The following is a 19,798-nucleotide window of genomic DNA, read 5'->3' on the forward strand; positions in this document are numbered from 1 at the left end:
GAAACTGCAGGACATGTAATTGCATGCAGGTCCTAGGTAAATGGCCAAGCAATATTGTTGCTACCGCCGCGAAGTCACTCTTTTATAGCCTAATTTATTATCGACAATCATTCTTGACTTTGATATCATTGATACATTCTATCGAGTCTTGATTGCACGAGTAGGCAATGGCCCATTCCGCCCGACACTTGTACGCACAAGTCTGCCATACTGTTGTACCCCGAATAGCCATACACACTCGCACAACCGCAGAAAGGCCTCATTTTTTTGCCTGTCCGGGCAAAGTCACGAATTTCAGAAGATCAAAATCCATAAAAACCTCAACGTAGTATCTTCTCATCGGGCAGGAAAGAAATGAAATTCAACGGTGTTTAATAGCACAAATCCGATGACCGCTCTCTGTGAGAAGTGTATACGTCTGTTCAAATCCTTGGAGGCCTGGGATCACCATCTACCAGGGTTTGCAGAGGGGGAACCAGCACGGCCTGGGCTCACGAGCAATGGGCTGAAAGGAACAGCAAATCAGCGACTTGTAAGTCTTGAAATATCACTCGACTTACAGCATCCCTAGCTACGGCAGCGAGGGCTGGTGCGGGTGCTGCAGCGACAGCAATGGTCACTGTGTATCAAGAGGGGAGGTCGGTCAGCTCTGATACGGTGGATGTGAGTGAACGACGCACAGCAAGCAATGACACAAGTAGCGGCGGAGTTGAACTGCATCTTTGGAGCTGGGACTCGACAGTGGGTTGTAAGTAGCACTAGGGTGCTGAAGTACGAGACCCACTCGACAGGACCTTTTATACATCTGACCGGGAAGGCAGGAAAGGGTTGAATGAATAGAGATCCATTCTCCTGCGCTTGGCTAACGTACGTCGAAATTTACACGCCAAATTCCCCGAGTCGATTATAGTAGGACATACCACGTATAGTAGTGATTGGCGTATCTCAGTTAGAACGTACGCCGTAGTTGGTGTGCACGGCTGGCGTCCGAGATGTTTCAACCGCCTGATATGGCGCTCAGTCGGTCAATATGGAAGCTTCTGAGACTGCAGAGATCACTCACTTCTAGATACGCAACGCCCCTGGCCTGGAGTCACATAACATCACTTATATCGGCCGTGCTTATGTTCCCAGAACGTAGGCAATGCTTGCGGGTATGGCGGGGGCCACGGTCAAGTCCCACAGAGTCGCTGGTCTTCGGGCACAGTCAGAGCTCCGAAGTCTAAAGGAGCAAGCTGGTAGATAACTGGTGGAACCCTGAGTGTGTATTAGCTTTTATGTCAACGACAGTGATCGAGGCAACAAGTAGGACGCATCGGTACGAGAGGGAATGTTCAGATAATAGTGTATATCAAGGCATCAAGGCAGCGACCGTGGGTACATTGAATCGAACCATGTTACAGGTATAAATCGTCCGGGTATGATAATATGAGTGAGAGCGACCAAGACGAACTAGGCAAACATCGCAAGCCCAAGGAGAGGAACAAGGAAGGTCATGGTGGAAACGATAAGGTGACGAGCCTCGTTTGAAGTTTCTGTGGATGCAGTCGAACCCGAGGTAGGGGTACCAGTTGACGAATGCGATGCCGAAGAACTTGACGCGGCTGTACCGTTCAAACGAAGGGCGTTGCGCTGAGGGGAAACCCGCGGTCAACCTCCAGAAATAAGAAGCAGAGAGAGAGGGGGTATTTACCTCAAAGCCGTCCAGAGTCTCCGTTGTATTTTCGTCGTTGTTGATTACTCCGACGCCCCCTGCGCCACATGAATTCCGGTCATAAAACCACATTGTGTGGTTCACGTTTTCGGGGAGCATGGGTACAGCAAGGATGGTAACCGCAGTCCCATTACCAGCATCGCGAAAAAAGGAGTCGAAGCCGTTGATGGTGACGTTCGAGTCATGGGCAGGTACACAAGGGGCACTGAAAGTTGACTGGGTAGCCGAGTGGTTGCCATTTGTGACTGAGAAAGAAGAAAAACGCGTCCAGGAGTCAGCGATTGTCAATTGGTCTCTCGGAAAATTCCAAAGACGTACAGTTGAACATGACTGTATCCCCTAATTTCGCTGTGACGCGTTGAGGTTGGAAAACGGTCGTGGCATCGTTCGTTTTGTTCGCTCCCACTTGGATCCAAATATCTTTGGCTGCTACGCACGCAACGAAAGCCAGGAGCTACGCTCTGCCGTCAGAACGCGTCAAGTCATTATGGCATCTGTCCTACGTACTGCAGTGATCGCGGAGAACGGAGTCATGGTGGTCGATGGGAGGGGGAGAAGCTAGTCAATGCGTGGGGCGTAAGAATTTATAGTCGGAAGCCAGGAAGCGTGGTTTGCATGTGCAGGGCACTTTGATGCGAGGACGAGAATTCTGGCAAGGAACATTTCATATCGAGCCAAAATGACGCTTCTGTGACGTCGCGACTGCCGTACGGTCGCAGATAACAGACATAGCATTTTGCAAAATCGTCGCAGCAGAGAGCGATAGGAAAACATAGATATCTCGTATATGCTGCGTCTGCTGAGGAACATCGCGTCTGCAAGACTGAGGTGACCAGTACATCGCGCAGAGAAGTGGAGAAGATTTTCAGCTGAGGTGCCATCAAAGCTTATCTGACGGAGAAATGGAGCTTTTTCGCTGCTATTAAAGCCTTCATGCGCGGGCGAACAAGGACAGTCTGCACGTCCTTGTACTACATAGGCGTGGAATGCGCGTTGAACACGGTCCTGGGCCTGACGGCGTCCATTGGGCAACGATGGTGAGAGACGAGTAGGTGCGACCAGAAGACATCCCAAGACACGATTCCGAGGAAGAGAACAGTGACTTGGCGGATCCCCCCAGGGTTTGTCGGAAGGAGCAAGATCGAGGCAAGAAGCAAGGGGGCGGGACAGAGCGGGAGGCGGGAGTCGGGATTCCGATCGTCATCACGTGGCATCGATGCATCCACGTGCTTGAGGCCCATTCAGAAGCTGGTGGAATCACAGAGGTCGCGCCATGTCAACTTTTACTATCTTCCACCCATGTTCACCGATAAACCAGGGAAGAACACATTGTCGATCAGGCTCGCAGAGTCGGCTGTATTCCTGCGCACCAACGATTTCACAGGAAGGAGTCGCGATTCACGACCAGCCCTATTGCGCGGGCTCCTTGTTCTCGATCTCGTAAAGCCAACGAAAATATCGAGTATCGAGCTTGAGCTTACTGCCAAGACCTCGACCTCTTGGCCAGAAGGTTAGAGGGCTTATCGCAGCGTAGCCTGTGCGCCTTTGCTAACAGCTCAACTCGTATTTCGTAGGGATCGGGGCACGGCGTCTGGAAGTTACTGAAGATCACACGGTCTTTGCAGCAACCACTATATTCTTCAAAGCCGGTCCTACACCACGACGCACTGCTTCAATCGGTCCAGGCACCCATGATGAAGCTGTCCGGGACGACTGGGATGATGAACCCCAACACATGACCCTCCCTCGAAGGACGGACGAACACCGAGGGAGGCCAGATACCTCCGACCGAGCATCTCGACGCATAAGTCTCGATAGCTCTGTATTCCAGCGATACCCTGTTTCGCATCACGAAGATCACCGATTAACCCAAACACCCCCTTATTCTCCTCAATCCGCTAGCCCATTAACGAGTCCGCTGATGAGCCCCATGGAACGATCTGCGAGCACTTTGTACTCGCCCCATACAAGTCTGCGCCAAGATGAGAGTCCAGCCCAGACACTCGAGGATTTGCGAAACGCACTTTTCGACCACAGTACGTCATGCCAACCCATTTGTCCCCTGAGAGTTGATTCGAGCTACAAGTCGCGCAGATCGCCATAGCAGCCTGTCGCTGAATGGTGGCCTCTTCCCTAGACGAGATGGCTCCAGATCCCTTTCTCGTCGACCCAGTATCGAGGATATACCAGAATATGAGCCAGGACCAAGTAATCACAATAGCATCAACTCTCACATGAGCGTCACATCTCCGCGTTCCCTCAGTCGACACGACCATAGTCTTCCCAACGGCACTTCTTCTCCTCGATCCGTCAGTCGCGACCCAGTATCTCCCGATGACGATAGCAAGCATGACCACAGAGGGCGGAAACATCACCGGTTCAGCTTGGCGTCCGTCTCTAGTGCTATCAGAGACGCCGTCAGGCCTGCTTCACCACGTAAGCCAGAATCCAGGGAACGTGAAGGAGATCACAGACGTGGCAGAAGCCTCGATAAAGGGAAAGGGAAAGCCGTCTCGAAGGAGCGTCCGACGTTGCTCAAATCTGGGTCAGACAGCATAAAGTCAGACAAGGAAAGGAAGGACGCTTGGAAAGAGTTCAAGAAAGGAACTTATACATACCCCATTTCATTTCAAATACCCGGACATTCTCCGCCGACGCTTCAGTGCAACTTTGGCTCCGTGGTATGGCAGCTCAAAGCGACTGTCCACCGCCCAGGGGCTTTCAAGTCCAAACTCGTCACGAGCCGAGAGGTCAATGTTATTTGCTGCCCTGGCTCGGACGACACTGAGGATACTGAGAATATTATTGTCGAGCGGCAGTGGGAAGACCAACTGCAGTACTTCATCTCTATTTCCGGGCGAAGCTTCTACATCGGAGGCACGGTCCCGGTCCAATTCACCTTGATGCCTCTGGCGAAAGTGCGAATATACCGAATTGGAGTGTACATCGAAGGTGAGAGTGCTTGCGATTGTTCTTTGCTCCTACCATCTCAGCATTTTTAGAGCGCGTTGATTACTACACGAATATGAAGCGGATCGCTCGAACCGATCCAATTAATCGAACGCTTCTCCTGTCATTGAAGCATGAAGGCAAGGGTGGCGGTCATATCTTGCCCCTGGACTCCGACGATGTCGAGGCTTACCAGAAGTCCCCCTTGTCTACCGTCTTGACCAGAAACGAGGATCCATCGGAAATGGCATCCAACTTCATGGGACCTGGACCATGGACATTCCATCATGACCTCCAGCTCCCTACATCTTGCAACATCCTCCATTTCACCAACAAGAATCGAAGAGGAAACATAGTGATTACTCACATGCTCAAGTGTGTCATCAGGATTGAGAGGGGGGACGACAAGCATTTGGATGCAAAGACCGGGAAGAGGAAACTGTTTGATATTGTTATCCAGACGCCAGTGCAGATTCTCTCGGTCAGCTTCCTTTCTTACACCACGCTGCTGCGTAATTACTAAACATCCGTCACTGGGTAGTGTCGCTGCAACCCCGATTGGATTTCCCTCCCACCGTACTCGGAGTCGAGCGAGGATTGGATACATGACCAACAACAATGTCCGTGTGTTGTCAGGAAAACTGGTGCTACTAATTTGCTGTCGCGTATGAATACGCGACGTTCGAGCGACTCCTCGGTGTCTAGCGTTGCATCGTCTTTCGTCGATGCAATGTCATCACCTACCCCACGGCGGTATGAAACACTTCTCGACCAGAATACTCTCTTTGAACGACTGGTCGCTGGCCAAGAAAGCGAAGCAGGGGAGGTCCCACCTTCCTACGACGCGGTTACTAGAGAGAGAGGTGGAGTGAACGGACATTAACGAATATTGAACGTAGGCAGGGATGTCGCGATAATCTGAGGGACAGACCACTAATTGTATAACTAATACTAGATAGGACTATTGGTGCAACGCAAAACATATCTTAAAGTAGATACGGAACGAACGCAATGCAATAATTTACTGTACTTTATAGCACAGCTGCGAATTTGTTACTCACGACTAACTCTTTCAACAAGCTGTCGACACTCTGCTGCTAGACGTACAAGCGACCGAGTTCCCAGCGTCAGTTTCTTGGTACCTGTACCTGGATCGTGCTGGTTCCCCGCCGTTCACTATTGGGAATTGCGTTGACTGAGGGTAGATGGGATTATTGATAGATATTAACATTGTGTGGGTAGATAGAAGCGAAGTAATCCAATAATGTACTGTATGTATGGTGTAGATCTAGTCCTCCCTACTGAATTGTTAGCCTCCGGTATTAGCGTACAGCTGAACAAACTCACTCCGGTGTTTCTCTTCGAAGGAATGCCAAGTCAATAATGGCGGAGAATGCAGCGAAGGCAAGCCCGCCTCCAAACGCCGCCTTTGGGCCCGAGTTTCTGGCTAGTACACCACCAGCGAGGAACCCGGACGACACTGAGTTGTATATATCATTTTTGGCACGGTACTGGGAGGCGTATGTCCAATGAGCTACGGCACGTCCGGGGAAGACTGAGATGTACTCACCGATTCTATGACACACTCTATACCAGCAAACAATGCACCGACTTTTCCGAAGCCTTTCCCACTGGACCACATCCCGCGTCCCATCTCTTTCATGACCTCTCTGGCCTTTTGGTGGGCCTTCATTCCGGCCTGCGTCTGTTGCCGAAGCAAAGGGTCTTCATAGGCGAATGAAGCAGACATCAACGAGAAGAAAGCACCGATACCGAAGCCTACATCACACTGCGTTGAACTGAGCTCTATGGGACGCGACGAATTGAAGCATACCTGCACCCCCCGCGAGGACGGTCTTAACCGCGCAAGATTCCATGGCCATTGCGGCGTAGCCCTCCCATTTTCGTTGCTGCGCAAGTTGGGCACGGTCTTCTTCGGTGAAACCTGGAGGGAGAGGCTCCTTTCCGGGTGTGAAAATGGGTGCTGAGCCTGGGTAGGCCGTTAGCGACCTCCCGTTCATGATCCCGACGCCAGACTTGACGTTCCGAAGAAAAGGTTTTGTTTGGATTTGCTTGGCAACAGCCTGAACTGATCCCTTTCGGCCTCGGACTCTTTCTACTTTCAAGTTCAACTCGAAGATCACGTACACCCAACCCAGACGACAATTGCAATTAATCCCACAACGAGACCTCAGCTAAGATGCAAGAACTACTACTATACGATGGTGAGACAATTGCGGATCTTTTCTACCTTTATTCAAATGGAGTCGCTGCCCAGCCACTAGGAAGTATTTCTTGCTGCTCGGGGCTGTAGCTTTCTTCCTACTGTACTTCGTCAACGCCTGGTTCGGTCGATTTGCCCCAGAAGACCCCAGTTCCATTCTTTATATCAACGGGATTCGGTCTTGGATACTCATGGAGCTGGTGTCACCGACTTGCTTCATTGCTACCATCCTCCGTGCTACCAAATTTCCCTCGAACAACTCAACCGTCGCAGACTCCCTCAATCCGCGCTCGAAGTTCATGATAGCTTTGTTCTTGGCCCACTATCTCAATCGTGCAATAATCTCACCGTTGCGTTCACCGTCTCGCTCCAAATCTCACATTTCCGTCCTCATTTGTGGCATGTTTTTCAACATCATGAACGGCTACCTCTTGGCAACGTATCTCACGTCCGCTGAGGCTCAATCCTACATGGATCGCCTCCCTTCTAGCCTTTGGTACTGTGGGGTGGTTACGTGGGCCGTGGGATTTGCTGGGAACGTCATCCACGACGAAATTCTCATGAATATTCGTCGTAAAGCGAAATCAAAAGCCAAAGCCAAAGAGACCGCCAACAAGCCCAAAGGAGAGCACTACGCTATTCCATACGGCCTGTTATTCGAATACGTCACTTTCCCCAACTACTTCTGCGAATGGATTGAATGGCTCGGGTTCGCCATGGCCACGTCCCCGTTTCCTACACTTCCTGATGTGTCGGGCTTGTCTGCGTCCTCGTTATTGACTCTACCGTCTCTCGACAATACCTTCTGGCCGACGTTGACACCGCCATATCTATTCGTCGCCTTGGAACTTCTCACTATGTTTCCTCGGGCTTACAAGGGCCACCTTTGGTACCATAACAAGTTCAGCGACAGCTATCCCAAGCAAAGGAAGATCGTGATACCATTCATACTTTAGGCTTTGGGTAATACGGGCGACTCGACTGTGTACACTATATCCAGGACACCAAATACAAATCGCTTTTGCAACGATCTCGATACACTTCGGGGAGGGAAGGGAAGACGATGGATGGAGTACAGATAATCGCGACGGCGTACGATGTACACAAACTAGCAGACGGAAGATGACAGGAATCCTTGGGTAGTCAGGCCACGCCATCGTAAAGCAACGTACAAACTCGGCGCATTTATAGCTCAGACTCCACATAGGTTCGGAACTGCTTGATCTCCTCGGCCAGGAAAGAGCCTTTGACGTAGCCGTACCGAGGATTGGCGCAAATTGCCTCGAGTTGCTTGCAGAGGTTCGCGACCTCTGCATGACCTTTTTTCCCCTCGCCACCTCCGACAGCAGTCTCTGCAGCTCTCGCTCCCGCGCGTCCCGTTCTCCAGTTACCGTTTTGGAGGGCGAGCAAATGTTTACGCGCTGGGTGCAGATAGAGTTGTTGTTCCTTGGCGGCTTTTTTGCCAGCACGTCTGGGCGACAAGTTTGGCGTAGGCATGGCGGTTATTGCTATATAGATGATGGGGCGATGAGATGATTTAGCGAGATGCTGAGGGGCTGGATTCCCTCTTGCCCACTTATATAGGTTTCCGAAGTGGCTCAGTGGCAATTGCTTTCTGCGACTCGAGCATATGCGTCATTCCGTACTTTGCACTGACCTGTAAAACAAAGCAGCGGGACAGAGGAGCACCCTTGCTTTGAGTTATATTTCTGCGTATCTCCTTCCTGCCTAATCCCGGCACTGCTGCCTACAAATACGATTGTACGAATACCTAGTAAGAGGGAGCTCAAGCAGCCACCGAACATGATGTTCAAAGGGAGCCAACTCCTTGTTTCGTCGAAGTAGGCACGCCATGGGGTTCCTCAACCACCTCCCCCAACCTTTCTAAGCAATTGAACACAATCCTCAGCCCAATGAGCCCGAAGCTATTAGCCCCGAAATCAATGGGATGGAGGAGACTGAAAAACCATGCGTTCCACCCTCTTTCCAAACCCTCTCTCGAGTTCATCTCATCAAACAACTGTCGTCGAACGTCCTTCACCAAGACGTCCATATGGCGTCTCATGCGATACGACCGATTCGACTTCCACGATTTCTGCATGCTTTTGGCCAATATGATGCCCAAAACAACCTCGATTTCAGTCAATTTTGTTCCTGCCTCGTTGGTAAGTGTGTGGGTGCCGCATATATAACGCAATTCGTCTCTGTATTTTTCGTATAGGACTTTTGTTTCCTTGCACGACCAGTTGGGGTCTCGGTATGCCGTGATGTACTTCTGCACTATCGGGTGCAGCTTCAGGAGGAGGGTGTTTTGGTCAAGGTCTGGGGCATCCGGTTTAATGTAGGCATTGAACTCGGGGTCCTCTAAGGTAACCGCCCGGTACATATGTCCCAGCGCCCGGTCTGATTCGTAGTAGTCCGTTTGCCGGACGGCCACTACTTCTTTAGCATGCCAGTCAGGCTTGCATCGTATCAAGGTTTTGGGAAGGGGGTTAGGGCCGTCTTCGTCGATGTCGAGGGGATTCCCATGTTTGGCGTAGTCGACAGCCTAAGATGGAGATAAGGCATTGATTGAACATAATAATGTATTGGAAACAAACCATTGAATGTAAGTGTGCCAGCTTCAGACAATCGGGATCATTGCTGCCTTTCTGTATAAAATGGTCAGAATCGGAGATGCCTTTAATAACGAGGAGATTACCTTGGATTGATCTAAAGAGGGACGGGCACATCAAATTCCGCTCAGGAAAGTGACCAGTTCACTTACCTGCAATAATGAGATGTCTATCCGAAACGAGACCCTTGAGATATCACGGTAAGTGCTCGAAGATATTGAACAGGTCGATTTTCGCACCAAGACGTCTGAATTGATATACTCCACCACAAAGTCACAAACGTCGTCTATAGTGCAATCACGCTCTAGTTTTTTAGGTTCGATGGCTGCGTAGGACGCAGGGTCGAACCGTTTGGGTGCCAACAACTGGGGGTACTGTATGACGAAGTAAGTATCCCTAACAAGTTTGGGTCAACGTTCGTGGCTGAGTAGGAGGACCAGCTGACCTACCCATCCAGGTCCCCTCCGCCGAGGCAAGATGGCAGCGGTCGGCGTCCTGAAACACAGGTCATAGAAGATACAAGCTTGGGCAGGGGTGAGCCCTACCCTTCGAAGCAAACACCACGACGTTCTTCAGACCGGCAAAAGAGCATATCTTACCCTCGGGCGGTTTCCCGATGGCAGTAACTCTTTGCACTGCGTAAATATTAACAGACAATCATGAACATTCAATTGGTTCGCCTCTTACCGTCGCCAGGGTGGACGACAGGACTTCTGCCTACAATGCATGAGCCGGTGAGCCATGTTGGTTCCTCATCGCCAGTGTTTTGTATGCATGCTAGAAAGGTGTCCATGCTAGCTCAAGATAGATAGAAGAATTAGCGATTACCATATATCAGGCCCTCTTCAAGGGTGTAAACGTTACTATGGCCTGCGTTGACGTACGCTGGACCCTCATCAGCCACACCTACAAGCAGGTAGCTCTCAGGAATCAGTATCCTTGCCTCATGTTTGATCTGCACGAGGAGATGAAGCATCAAAGCTTGCCGCAACTGCTGTAAAAAGGAGCTGTCGTAAAGAAATGGGAAGTAGCTTGACGAGCTGATATCAACTCCGAGGTTTCTTATGTTCTTTATAATGTAGGAAAGCCCAAAGGCGCCCCCGAAGTTGTGGGTCCTCAGTAGTCCTTCAAATTTCTCGAGGGAGTCGTGGACCATCCGCGCTTGAGCAACTGCGCGCTTCTGCAGCCCCAAAAAAGCCTCTTGCTTTACGCCGCAGTCTTCAAGCAGCATGGTCAGGGGCCTGTCTATCTTTTAGAGACATAACCACAGCGAGAATTTGATATCGTACATACCTGTTGAGGTAAGCGGGCATAGGAGACGAAAACCACTGGGCTATCTCTAAAGCTGCTGTTGAGTCGTGGTCGTCCTCGAGTGGGTGCTTGAATTTGTGCATCGAGTCGCGGAGCAACATGAGGACGCCGTCCTTGCGCTTGTCTAGATTCCGATCAACGCTGACAACACCCTTGTATCCCAAGAATCGAATTTGAAACTGTAGAACCAACGTCAGTAGCATTGAAATGGGAGTGACTGGAATCTTACAATGGTAGACATGGTAGCGTTCTCGTGCACGCGCTTTGCTACGAGAAGTGCTGCCCAAATCATGACTGCAAGCGCGTGTGATATTGTACCACACCCATCGGTGAATACAGCTTCTGCAGGTGACGGTATATCTTCGACTTGTTGCCACTGGTAGCGCCTCAGGTCTACCGAAGGATCCGTCGCGGTAAAGGCTTGTGCCAAGCGCGCAGCATACTTCGAGGGCTGGTCTAGTAGGTAAAACTTCTTATTCCCTAGATCATTGAAATCGCCTTGTGCTTGCCGGATGGCCTCAGATGTAACCCAACGACCAGTTTGCTCGTCTTGGAACGGATTCATGAACCACACGGCGTGCTCCCTGAGCGCAGATGAAGAATACGCGAGGAACTCGAACCGCCTGCCGCCCAGCTCGAAGCCTTCCTTCAATGTAGGCCCGACTCTCTCCCGAACGAACGAGGCACCGTCGACGGCACGGTCCCATCGGTACTGGAGCATGTCCTCATCGCGAAAGTCGACACGGATAAAGTGCTCTTCATGGCCGCTATATTGGCGTATCACTCTGTTGGACTGAATTGGATAAGGCCCTTCGAGAAGTAGGCGAGTCGGAGTAAAAGTGACGTGACAACAGTTGAACTCGCCCGGTGGTAGCTTTGCGTTGAGAGGGTTCCATAGCCCCAATGCCCGCTGGAAGCACGCCAATGGTGACTGCCGAGCCGGTTTGGCTTGTAGCGCGTCTCCGTAGTGGCGTAGGAAATCACCGACATACGCGCCATTGTCGTCGGCATGTTGCGAAGAGAGGGAATCGATATAAGGCCTCAGGCTATCCAGCAAGTCCTCCGTGTTCAGCAGCCCGTTGCGCATCAGATGTTCAATCTGAAAAGAAACGGCCCACGGCATGGACTTGATCCACAGGCCCATTTGATACAGCCGCTTTTGCCGACGAGTCGACGCGAAGAAGTATTTCCGGTGCGCATCGATCTCGCGGCCCGGCGCGTCGCAGCGGATGATGAGTTTCTGCGTCTCCAGTTCCGCATTTTTACACAGGGAAATGAAGTGCTCGAGCGAGTCCTCATTGTGGTGGCGGAACAAGACGAGTCGGAGCTGGTGTGCAAATGGCGCGACGGCAGCGTGTCCCTCGTCGAGCGATCCCACTCGCCGTCTGACCTTTTTCCCATCGCTGCGATCACCTTTGAGTGCGCGATAGAACTCTATGCTTTCGAGTATAGGAGGAGTATGGGTGTCGAAGCACAAGTCTGGAGGACGTTTGGATCAGCGCATGTCAGGTGTGAGGCCTCCGATCGCTGAAACTTACATGGTTTTCCGTCGTACCCCACTCCAATCACCTTGATGCTATGAAAGGGGATGGAAATTCTGAATCCACGACTTTCGTACGCCGAGTCCCCGACCTAGACGGCAACTCCAGCAAAAACGCCACAGGATATGCATACGACGGCTCACCTCGATATACAGCAGCTTGTGGTCGTAGGAGAAATACAACCATCCCGAACTTGAGCTGACAAGATCCTTCTCCCACTCGATCGAGAATGCCCTTGGGACCAGACGGTCCTTGTCGTGGCGCGGATACGAGGGTCGGTAGAATATGCCGAACTGGATCGCGTCAACGCGAAGGGCGTCGCCCAGGCTGGTGTTGATGGCTTCGTGGCGCTCTTCCACATCGGGATCCACGTAATGCGTCCTCTCCAATGTCTTCGCCAACCAATCTGATGGTTGTCCAGAGCGATAAAAGCGAAGGCGCTGTTTCCCCATCTTGATAGGCCGATCCTTGACATATCTCAAGAATCGGTCGCCCACCGAGGTATCGGGGAGGGTGAGCACACCGCTGCCATCGTTCCGTACGCCACCTAGCTTGCTATCTCCGAGCGAAATTCTGAAGTTGAGAGCACGCTCGCCAGGCTCGCGTCGGCTGAACTCATCTGAGTGGAGGACTTCCGCAAGTTTTCGCGTCACGTCCCATTTACTCGCCTCCCTAGGAATGTACTGGATGTTGAGATTCATGCGATAACGTTTTGATAGCGTTACGTTTGCTTGTGAGGAACAACTCCCTACGGTTGAATCAATGCCTTAGCGCCGCCAGATTTTGTGTTGAAAGCCATGGTTAGGTGCTTCTGTCGGTAACGTAAGATTCTTTACTATGGGGTCTGGTGACATTTATAGACTTCGTGGAGTAATTAGGGCTTTTGTTCACTCTACAGTGAATCATATAGTTATTGTGCGTGTATCTACAATCCATTCACTGTCACGCGGTGGCATCCCCCTTCGAGTTTCTGCATAACAGGGTTTGCAGGCGGGAACCAGCAAGGCCCGGGCCGTCACAATGTCCATCTGGGGAGTCGTAAGTCGACCAATTCATATACCCAGCAACGCCCACCCCGTTGCCGTTGTTCGTAAATATAAAGCAGCAGTTCTGCAAACCAACCTGAATGTATGACGAACGCACTAGAGTTCGTAGTGCCGAGTCTATCTGCTTTACGTACCGCATCGCACGAGGACCTCGCGCCCACTCTCGCCCCAATGCAGAAGCACTACTTGCACCGATAATGTCCCCGATTTCAAAAACGGCGCAAACGCCTTCTCCAGCCTCGCATTCTCTCGCACCCTGATCCCCTCCAGTTCATCTCCTTCGAGAGGCGTGGGGGCCCGGTTTTCGACGGTGATGATGATGCGTTTCAGCAGTGTCGGGCGTTGAAGCGATTGTAAGAGATGACATAGTGCATCGTAGTGCGTAGATTCGGGGAACGGGGGCTGAAGTGCGCGTACGCTGCTGAAGACTTTGATTGTGAGGTGGCGGAGGCAATCGAAAAACGGCAGGAGGGCGAGGAAGTCGTCCGGTGGCCACGTAATGCCAAATGGCATCAACTGGATCGTCAGGCTGGAAGGGTATATCGGCCACCTGAACTGGAGAAGGGTATATCGATACGTAGCTGGAGAGAGAGAGCATTATATATTCTAGGTCGGAGATAAAGGACTATAAATCAGACTTTACATTGTAGCTCGAGCTTAGGGATGCGCTCTGGGATCCACGATGGCAGCTCCCAAGGGACCTGCTCATTGCATGATATGGCGAAGGTTTCCAGGTTCGGGCACTCGATGGTGATTGATCGGGTGAACGGCGTGGGGAATTTGTATAGCTCTATCCTGCGAAGAGCCTCCATACGCACAACCGATGGGACAATTGGCGTCGTATGGCTGGACCCCCTCGGAAGGCTGTCGATCATAAGGTACTCGAGGGTAGCCGAACAGGCCGACAGGATGAGAAGCAGATCTTTGGGATTGTTGGCGGACCTGGCCCAATCTACTAGGGCAAGGCGTTTGAGGCTGGCGCCGGCAAGCATCGATGTGATTCCCCGCAGTAACGATGCGCGCGATATCGACTCCACATCTGACCAGTATCGCAGCTCTAGCTCGCGGAGTTTCGTGAAGCGGCCGAGGCAGACATCTATCCATTGCGGGACCTCTGTTGTTTCAGTGCTCAAGTCCAGATGCAACCCGAGGATGTCCTTGCAGAGATGGGGTGCTGTGAAATGGAGGAAGTCTAAGCTGCTGCGAGCTACGGACTCGTTGCAATCTACGTGAATCGAGCGGAAGATGAGAGGTCGACATATATCGTTCCATGTGTGGCATACGAGGGAGCAAGCAAGCAGGGAAGGAGATATGCGACCTCGGGTCTCTGAAGGGTAACTGAAGTCCCATTCTTCCCTGGGCGACGTGTGATTGTAGAGGTATGGGATGATTTGCAAAAAGAGTTCCACGGGGAGTCGTATCGATGTTTGTTCTATGGTCATAGTCGCACTCCAGATATCGTGGGAAGTCCTGGTAGAAACTGACTCCATTCTCCAGCATTGGATCTAAGTGGATACTGAATATCATAACTCACATCGAAAGGAAATCCGCCAAGTTATGTCCGGGCTTCAGCTTCAGGCTTTAGACGTTGCTGGATGCTCGCCTTCTGAGGGAGGTTGAACCCAGCTTGAGCTCGGGTGAAGGGTCCAGTATGGACCAAGACTTCTTCGAACCCCTGAGCGTTCGAACCTCATCTAACTCACATACACCAAGCGAACTGAACGTTGAACGTTGAACCCCTATGTCCGTGCATTTGTACCTGCAAGATACCTGGTATGAATGGATGAGTGGATCTGGGTGAACGACTGCAATGTTTAACCGCCATCAGAAAGGAAGAGAGGAAGAAAGACTGAAAAGAGGTTGAGCTTCAATGAACGTATTACAACATATACCTATGATTAATTTAATGGGGGGATGTCCGAGTCCGAACGAGCTATGATACATTTTGCGTGATATTATACCCAGCGGAAGGGCTTGGACTTCTCCTGTTCAACTTCCTTTTCGAGTTTCTTGCGCTGTTCTTCTCTCTGGATTCTATGCATGGTCACTTTCTTTTGTCGCAGAAGTAACGTCAGCCACATGTCGGAATGAACTGAAGGGACACAGCTACATACATTCTTCAAGGCTTCGATAGCGCTCAACACGGAGTCCAATGTGGCTTCGGATATCTCGGCCATCTAGACATTCAAGTCGACTGTGAGTTTCGTTCGAACAAGATGAGATGAGAGTACGAACACTATCGCCTGCCTGCCTGCCCAGCTCCAGCATCCGCTCCTTCTCTTCCTCCCACTTCTCCTGCTGCAATCTCTCGCCGAATGACCTTGGCAACCCCGAATCGTCTGCCGGCGGGATGTTGTTGATCGTCTGCGGAAGGCCCTTGACCATGCTCGAGACATTCGAGACGTCGGCACTCCAGCGACTTGGTTCCTCGGTAGTTTCAGGCGTGCGTGGTGTCGGTGGTGTGGGCGGAGGAAGGTAATGTGGTGGCACGCGGTAGCAATGCCCGTAAGAGCGGCCTTGAGTATAGCATTCCATCCGTTTAGCCCATATTGTGGCGACTATTGCGCCGAATGAGAACCAGACGAAGCGAGAGGGGCCAGCGTGGAAGCGGTACGGATAGGCCCAATATCCACGGTACATGTCTTGCACGTTGATTAGTATAATTCAAGGGGGAAGAATGGGCTGTGGCGGCGTCGCGTCGGTCCTTAAGAAAACATGAGAGGGCGCATACGAAAGCGTTCGGCGACCGCACAAGAAAACGTCCAAGCCGTAGTGGGTCGCATGCCGAAGTGTAACGTTCTGAGGCACGTATGGGCTCAAATTCGCTGCGCCGTGTTACCGATTGGTGTAATTGGCTATTACGTCGAATTTCGGACTCCGAAGTCATTCGGCACGAGTTTACTTCCTCGGTTGTTTAAATTGCTTAGGAAGCGCTGTGCTCGGTGGAGCACACGACGGTCATCTTGGGGAGGGGGCTCGTTACGGGTAAACGCTGCGTAGTTTTCCGATGATGATTAAGAATGAATTTATAAACATCACATACATCCTTTCTCATTAGACAGACTCCAGACTCGAAGTAGTTACGCAGCTTGAGGCCTGCTCCAAACTTCCCTCCCTTTGACCCAAGTGCTGACAACATTACCTTGCCGATCAAGGACGACGAGGTCGGCATCTGCTCCGGGTCTTAAAGTGCCTTTCTTATGCTCGATTCCAAGACACCTTAACCATGTCGTAAGCGCGGTAAGTGAGTCGAATAGATGGAAGGCACCTACTTAGCAGGGTTATAAGTAGCACACTTGATGGCTTCTCCCAGAGAACAGCCCGTGAAGCGAGAGAAGTTGCGAATGCACTTGTCGAGGGTAACGACGCTGTAGGTTATGTGACATCAGTTAATAATAACTTCTAAATCGTAAAGAATGAATGGAAGGGGAGCTCACCTCCCCGCAAGGGTGTTTGTCCCTTCGAGGTAGAGTTTGTCACCTTCTTTGACAAAGCGTTGGCCGTCTCTCCACTCGTGTATGCCATCCTTAAGGTTTGGGTCCAGGATTTTCATTGCTGCGAAACAAGCGTGTAAGTCATGTTCATACGGTAAATCGACATGGAGATTTACCATCCGTTATCAATATGCACCCCTCGGGGTATGCAGAAAACGCGAGCTAGATGACAGACGTTTTTCATATAATCCCCATTGAAAGTTATCAATGCTCTCACCCTAACTGAATTGGGATGCGAATGGATACCATCGACGATGAGCCCATAGAACGGCCGCTCAAACTCCATGTCAGCAATCTGGCCCTTCTCTAGATGCAACTCAGGCCTGCTCGTCTTCCTGCTATGACCAATGCTCAGTGGCGTCACAACACCAGACGGGGCGAATTTTGCTGCACGATTTGCTGCCAAGACGGGCGTTTGTGGGGGCGTCATGGAATCATCGAAGGCCTCTGACTTCGCGTGGATGGATCTTGTGGTGGAGGACGTAGATGCTGCGCGCGAGAGTGCCTTAACAGGCGGAGAACCGGTAGGTGATGTCTTTACCGGGCTTGTAGAGACCGCGGGATTATACGGGGGTAGAGAAGGGTAGTGTGCCGTAATCGGGGAGAACGAGCTGGAAAGGTGAGGGGATGCCCCGAGGAGCCCGATGATCGAAGGGTCACGATGATGTAACTGAGGCATAGCATTGAACAAGTGGGTAATGAGGCGAGCGCCATGCTGAACTGCTCCTGTAGCGATGTCGGAGGTAGCCACACTATCATGGGACAATAAGTACAGACGTAAGTGAAGATATCAGAACCGCCATACCTGTGACCGATAGAGAATACAATGCCTCGCTTGTCCAATTCACCAATAGATTGCATAACACCTTCTATCTCAGGTGCTGCCGTGATCATCCTGACTCCGATTCGCGTACCGTCTGAAGACATTAACCAGTCCTCAGAATCTGCCAAATTCTCAGCGCCGTAGACTTCCTCAAAAGACTTGATTCCGTCTGGTGCTGCGAGAAGGAAGGAAGGCACATGTGCACCACGCTTCGCGTATTCAAGGAACGGCCCCTCAGCATGCCATCCAAGGAGAGTGGCGGAATTAGCAGTGGAGAAGGGCTTTAGCAGACGTAGAAGCTTTGGGTATAGCGATTTCTCTTGAGTCTGATAGGCATTGGGCGTCTGTATCTGTATAGGGCTCTGATTGTGATATTAATAGACTTACGATGAGCGTGGGTACCAACCTGCATTGGTTGATAAAACATGAGACATCAAGAAATGCAGGCAATGTGTGGGCAGGACATACGCGGTAACTCCAGTCTCAACAATCTTCTCGGCCACGAGCTGCATACCGGCACGATAGGCATCGTCGTCACCCTCGTAGACGGAGAAGTCAAATCCATAAGCGCCATTAAGTTGAATGTCCAGGAGGCCCGGGCTATGACGCAGAAGTTAGCTTTTGTTAAGTTCCGGACACTGATCGCAGAAAACTATAGAAGGTACAGTGGAGCAAAGTCGGCACACGAAAAGCAATCATGGGGTAGACAAATATGTGACTGTGCCCTCTGCTTACGGGACTGGGCTTTACTCTACTTACCTCAAAATATTGCCTCCAAGATCAATGATCCTGTCTGGACGTTCCTGTCTAATGAAGAATGTTTTCTACATCACTGATAAGCCACAGTTAGATAGCACGGCCCACAAGGCTCACCTGAGCATCGAGTATAGTCCCTTGTCGTTCATCGATCCACAGATCTTTCTCAATAAGACTGCCATCTTCAAGAGGCAATAAGCAGTTTGTGAAGCACACAAGGCCATTCGAGGGGGACATGATGGTTTCCGCACGAAGACAGCAGAGGCGATGGGAGTATAAGCACAAGGCTTGGTACCCACTTCAGTCCAGTCAGCAACGTATACTATTTGAGATTGCGGGCTTAGAGTTCCAAGTCACGTATGTCCGACCATATGGTGATTGTGTTCTACTGCAATTAGCGCACCAACCAGACGTCGAGAACACAACACATGTTCCTCAAAGCGACGAGCTCTGGAAGCACGTTCGCGTCCTTTTGCAGGCAACTGCAAGGATTCTCCAGAGCCCGGGATCCCATAGGGCTGCGGACCTCGGAGCGATGAGGAATAGGAGGTCGTTCAAGTTGATCATTTTGCAGGGCCGGTTAGCCGGCGGGATATGCGCATATTTCCCACGCCTTCGGAAGCAAACGCTAAGTCACCGGCACCGGGCACTCTCTGAACCAGGACACTTGCTAAGGTTACTTACTCGACCTCATGTCATGGATTTCGGCGCAAGTGACCGTATGACCACTTTTCGAGTTTCTCGGTACAAAACAAAGTGCCAAGCTCAAGCGGTCGTATTCTCCAGCAAAAGACCGCAAGTTGCGTCAATGATGATCTCTTTTCCTTTTCTGCGTATGTTTTCCAGAGAAGAAGGCAGTCACTCGCCCAACTTAGCAAAAACACCGAACTTTCGTCCTTCTGACCATCTCACAAAGCAACTGGCACAGCGACTATCATATGGGCTCACGATAATAATATCTTAGCAAGTCAGGATACGGACCACGAGCTTCCCAACTTTCTCGAAGGAAATTCATCAAGGTCCAATAGAGGGAAGCGCCACTGTCGTCGTCGATGCGGATAATTACCGTCGTACCACCCGAGCTATTTCGCCGCAGGGAGGAAAAGCCTCGAAATGGTATGTTGTCGAATTTCTTGCGACAGATGCGCGAGCAAGTGAGAGAGTTTTGCAGTTTATGTTCACTTCAACCTCGAGGCCACATGTCATATGCACTCTACCGTTGGGTTCACCTTTTCGGAGAGTACTTACACCCTCCGATTGTACGTACGGCGTATGTCCGCACCTAATCATTTCCTGATTATCTGATTTCTAGGCATTCCAGCACC

The 19,798-nt window shown here is 51.1% G+C and overlaps 9 protein-coding genes across 9 annotated transcripts; 2 read left to right on the forward strand and 7 right to left on the reverse strand.

Moving 5' to 3' along the window:
• Positions 1-1,452: 1,452 nt before the first annotated feature.
• Positions 1,453-2,248, reverse strand: PC9H_007972 (uncharacterized protein; the record flags this gene model as incomplete). Its single annotated transcript, XM_036777492.1, has 4 exons — positions 1,453-1,632; positions 1,694-1,959; positions 2,033-2,168; positions 2,222-2,248. 4 exons carry the CDS (start codon positions 2,246-2,248, stop codon positions 1,453-1,455), a joined length of 609 nt encoding a protein of 202 aa, XP_036631112.1.
• A 765-nt stretch (positions 2,249-3,013) lies between these two features.
• PC9H_007973 (uncharacterized protein) lies at positions 3,014-5,546 on the forward strand (the record flags this gene model as incomplete). The annotated part of the gene is made up of 6 exons (XM_036777493.1): positions 3,014-3,224; positions 3,289-3,799; positions 3,867-3,967; positions 4,040-4,666; positions 4,717-5,144; positions 5,205-5,546. The coding sequence occupies 6 exons, from the start codon at positions 3,014-3,016 to the stop codon at positions 5,544-5,546; spliced, it is 2,220 nt and encodes a 739-aa protein (XP_036631113.1).
• A 460-nt stretch (positions 5,547-6,006) lies between these two features.
• On the reverse strand, positions 6,007-6,684 carry TIM22 (Mitochondrial import inner membrane translocase subunit tim22; the record flags this gene model as incomplete). The annotated part of the gene is made up of 3 exons (XM_036777494.1): positions 6,007-6,174; positions 6,234-6,442; positions 6,498-6,684. The coding sequence occupies 3 exons, from the start codon at positions 6,682-6,684 to the stop codon at positions 6,007-6,009; spliced, it is 564 nt and encodes a 187-aa protein (XP_036631114.1).
• A 179-nt stretch (positions 6,685-6,863) lies between these two features.
• Positions 6,864-7,843, forward strand: PC9H_007975 (uncharacterized protein; the record flags this gene model as incomplete). Its single annotated transcript, XM_036777495.1, has 2 exons — positions 6,864-6,888; positions 6,942-7,843. 2 exons carry the CDS (start codon positions 6,864-6,866, stop codon positions 7,841-7,843), a joined length of 927 nt encoding a protein of 308 aa, XP_036631115.1.
• A 229-nt stretch (positions 7,844-8,072) lies between these two features.
• Positions 8,073-8,384, reverse strand: PC9H_007976 (uncharacterized protein; the record flags this gene model as incomplete). The annotated part of the gene is made up of 1 exon (XM_036777496.1): positions 8,073-8,384. One exon carries the CDS (start codon positions 8,382-8,384, stop codon positions 8,073-8,075), a length of 312 nt encoding a protein of 103 aa, XP_036631116.1.
• A 313-nt stretch (positions 8,385-8,697) lies between these two features.
• Positions 8,698-13,055, reverse strand: PC9H_007977 (uncharacterized protein; the record flags this gene model as incomplete). Its single annotated transcript, XM_036777497.1, has 13 exons — positions 8,698-9,435; positions 9,488-9,538; positions 9,589-9,599; positions 9,655-9,688; positions 9,742-9,898; positions 9,952-9,997; positions 10,048-10,137; positions 10,190-10,279; positions 10,331-10,743; positions 10,796-10,992; positions 11,043-12,292; positions 12,352-12,445; positions 12,498-13,055. 13 exons carry the CDS (start codon positions 13,053-13,055, stop codon positions 8,698-8,700), a joined length of 3,729 nt encoding a protein of 1,242 aa, XP_036631117.1.
• Positions 13,056-13,526: 471 nt separating this feature from the next.
• Positions 13,527-14,842, reverse strand: PC9H_007978 (uncharacterized protein; the record flags this gene model as incomplete). The annotated part of the gene is made up of 2 exons (XM_036777498.1): positions 13,527-13,981; positions 14,044-14,842. 2 exons carry the CDS (start codon positions 14,840-14,842, stop codon positions 13,527-13,529), a joined length of 1,254 nt encoding a protein of 417 aa, XP_036631118.1.
• A 513-nt stretch (positions 14,843-15,355) lies between these two features.
• On the reverse strand, positions 15,356-16,040 carry PC9H_007979 (uncharacterized protein; the record flags this gene model as incomplete). Its single annotated transcript, XM_036777499.1, has 3 exons — positions 15,356-15,451; positions 15,515-15,577; positions 15,636-16,040. 3 exons carry the CDS (start codon positions 16,038-16,040, stop codon positions 15,356-15,358), a joined length of 564 nt encoding a protein of 187 aa, XP_036631119.1.
• A 440-nt stretch (positions 16,041-16,480) lies between these two features.
• Positions 16,481-18,710, reverse strand: PC9H_007980 (uncharacterized protein; the record flags this gene model as incomplete). The annotated part of the gene is made up of 10 exons (XM_036777500.1): positions 16,481-16,619; positions 16,673-16,768; positions 16,838-16,955; positions 17,011-17,056; positions 17,112-17,646; positions 17,700-18,061; positions 18,105-18,123; positions 18,186-18,317; positions 18,477-18,541; positions 18,591-18,710. 10 exons carry the CDS (start codon positions 18,708-18,710, stop codon positions 16,481-16,483), a joined length of 1,632 nt encoding a protein of 543 aa, XP_036631120.1.
• Between the last annotated feature and the right edge of the window lie 1,088 nt (positions 18,711-19,798).

Source organism: Pleurotus ostreatus (genome assembly GCF_014466165.1).
Source record: "Pleurotus ostreatus strain PC9 chromosome Unknown scaffold_5, whole genome shotgun sequence".
Lineage (NCBI taxonomy): Eukaryota > Fungi > Basidiomycota > Agaricomycetes > Agaricales > Pleurotaceae > Pleurotus > Pleurotus ostreatus.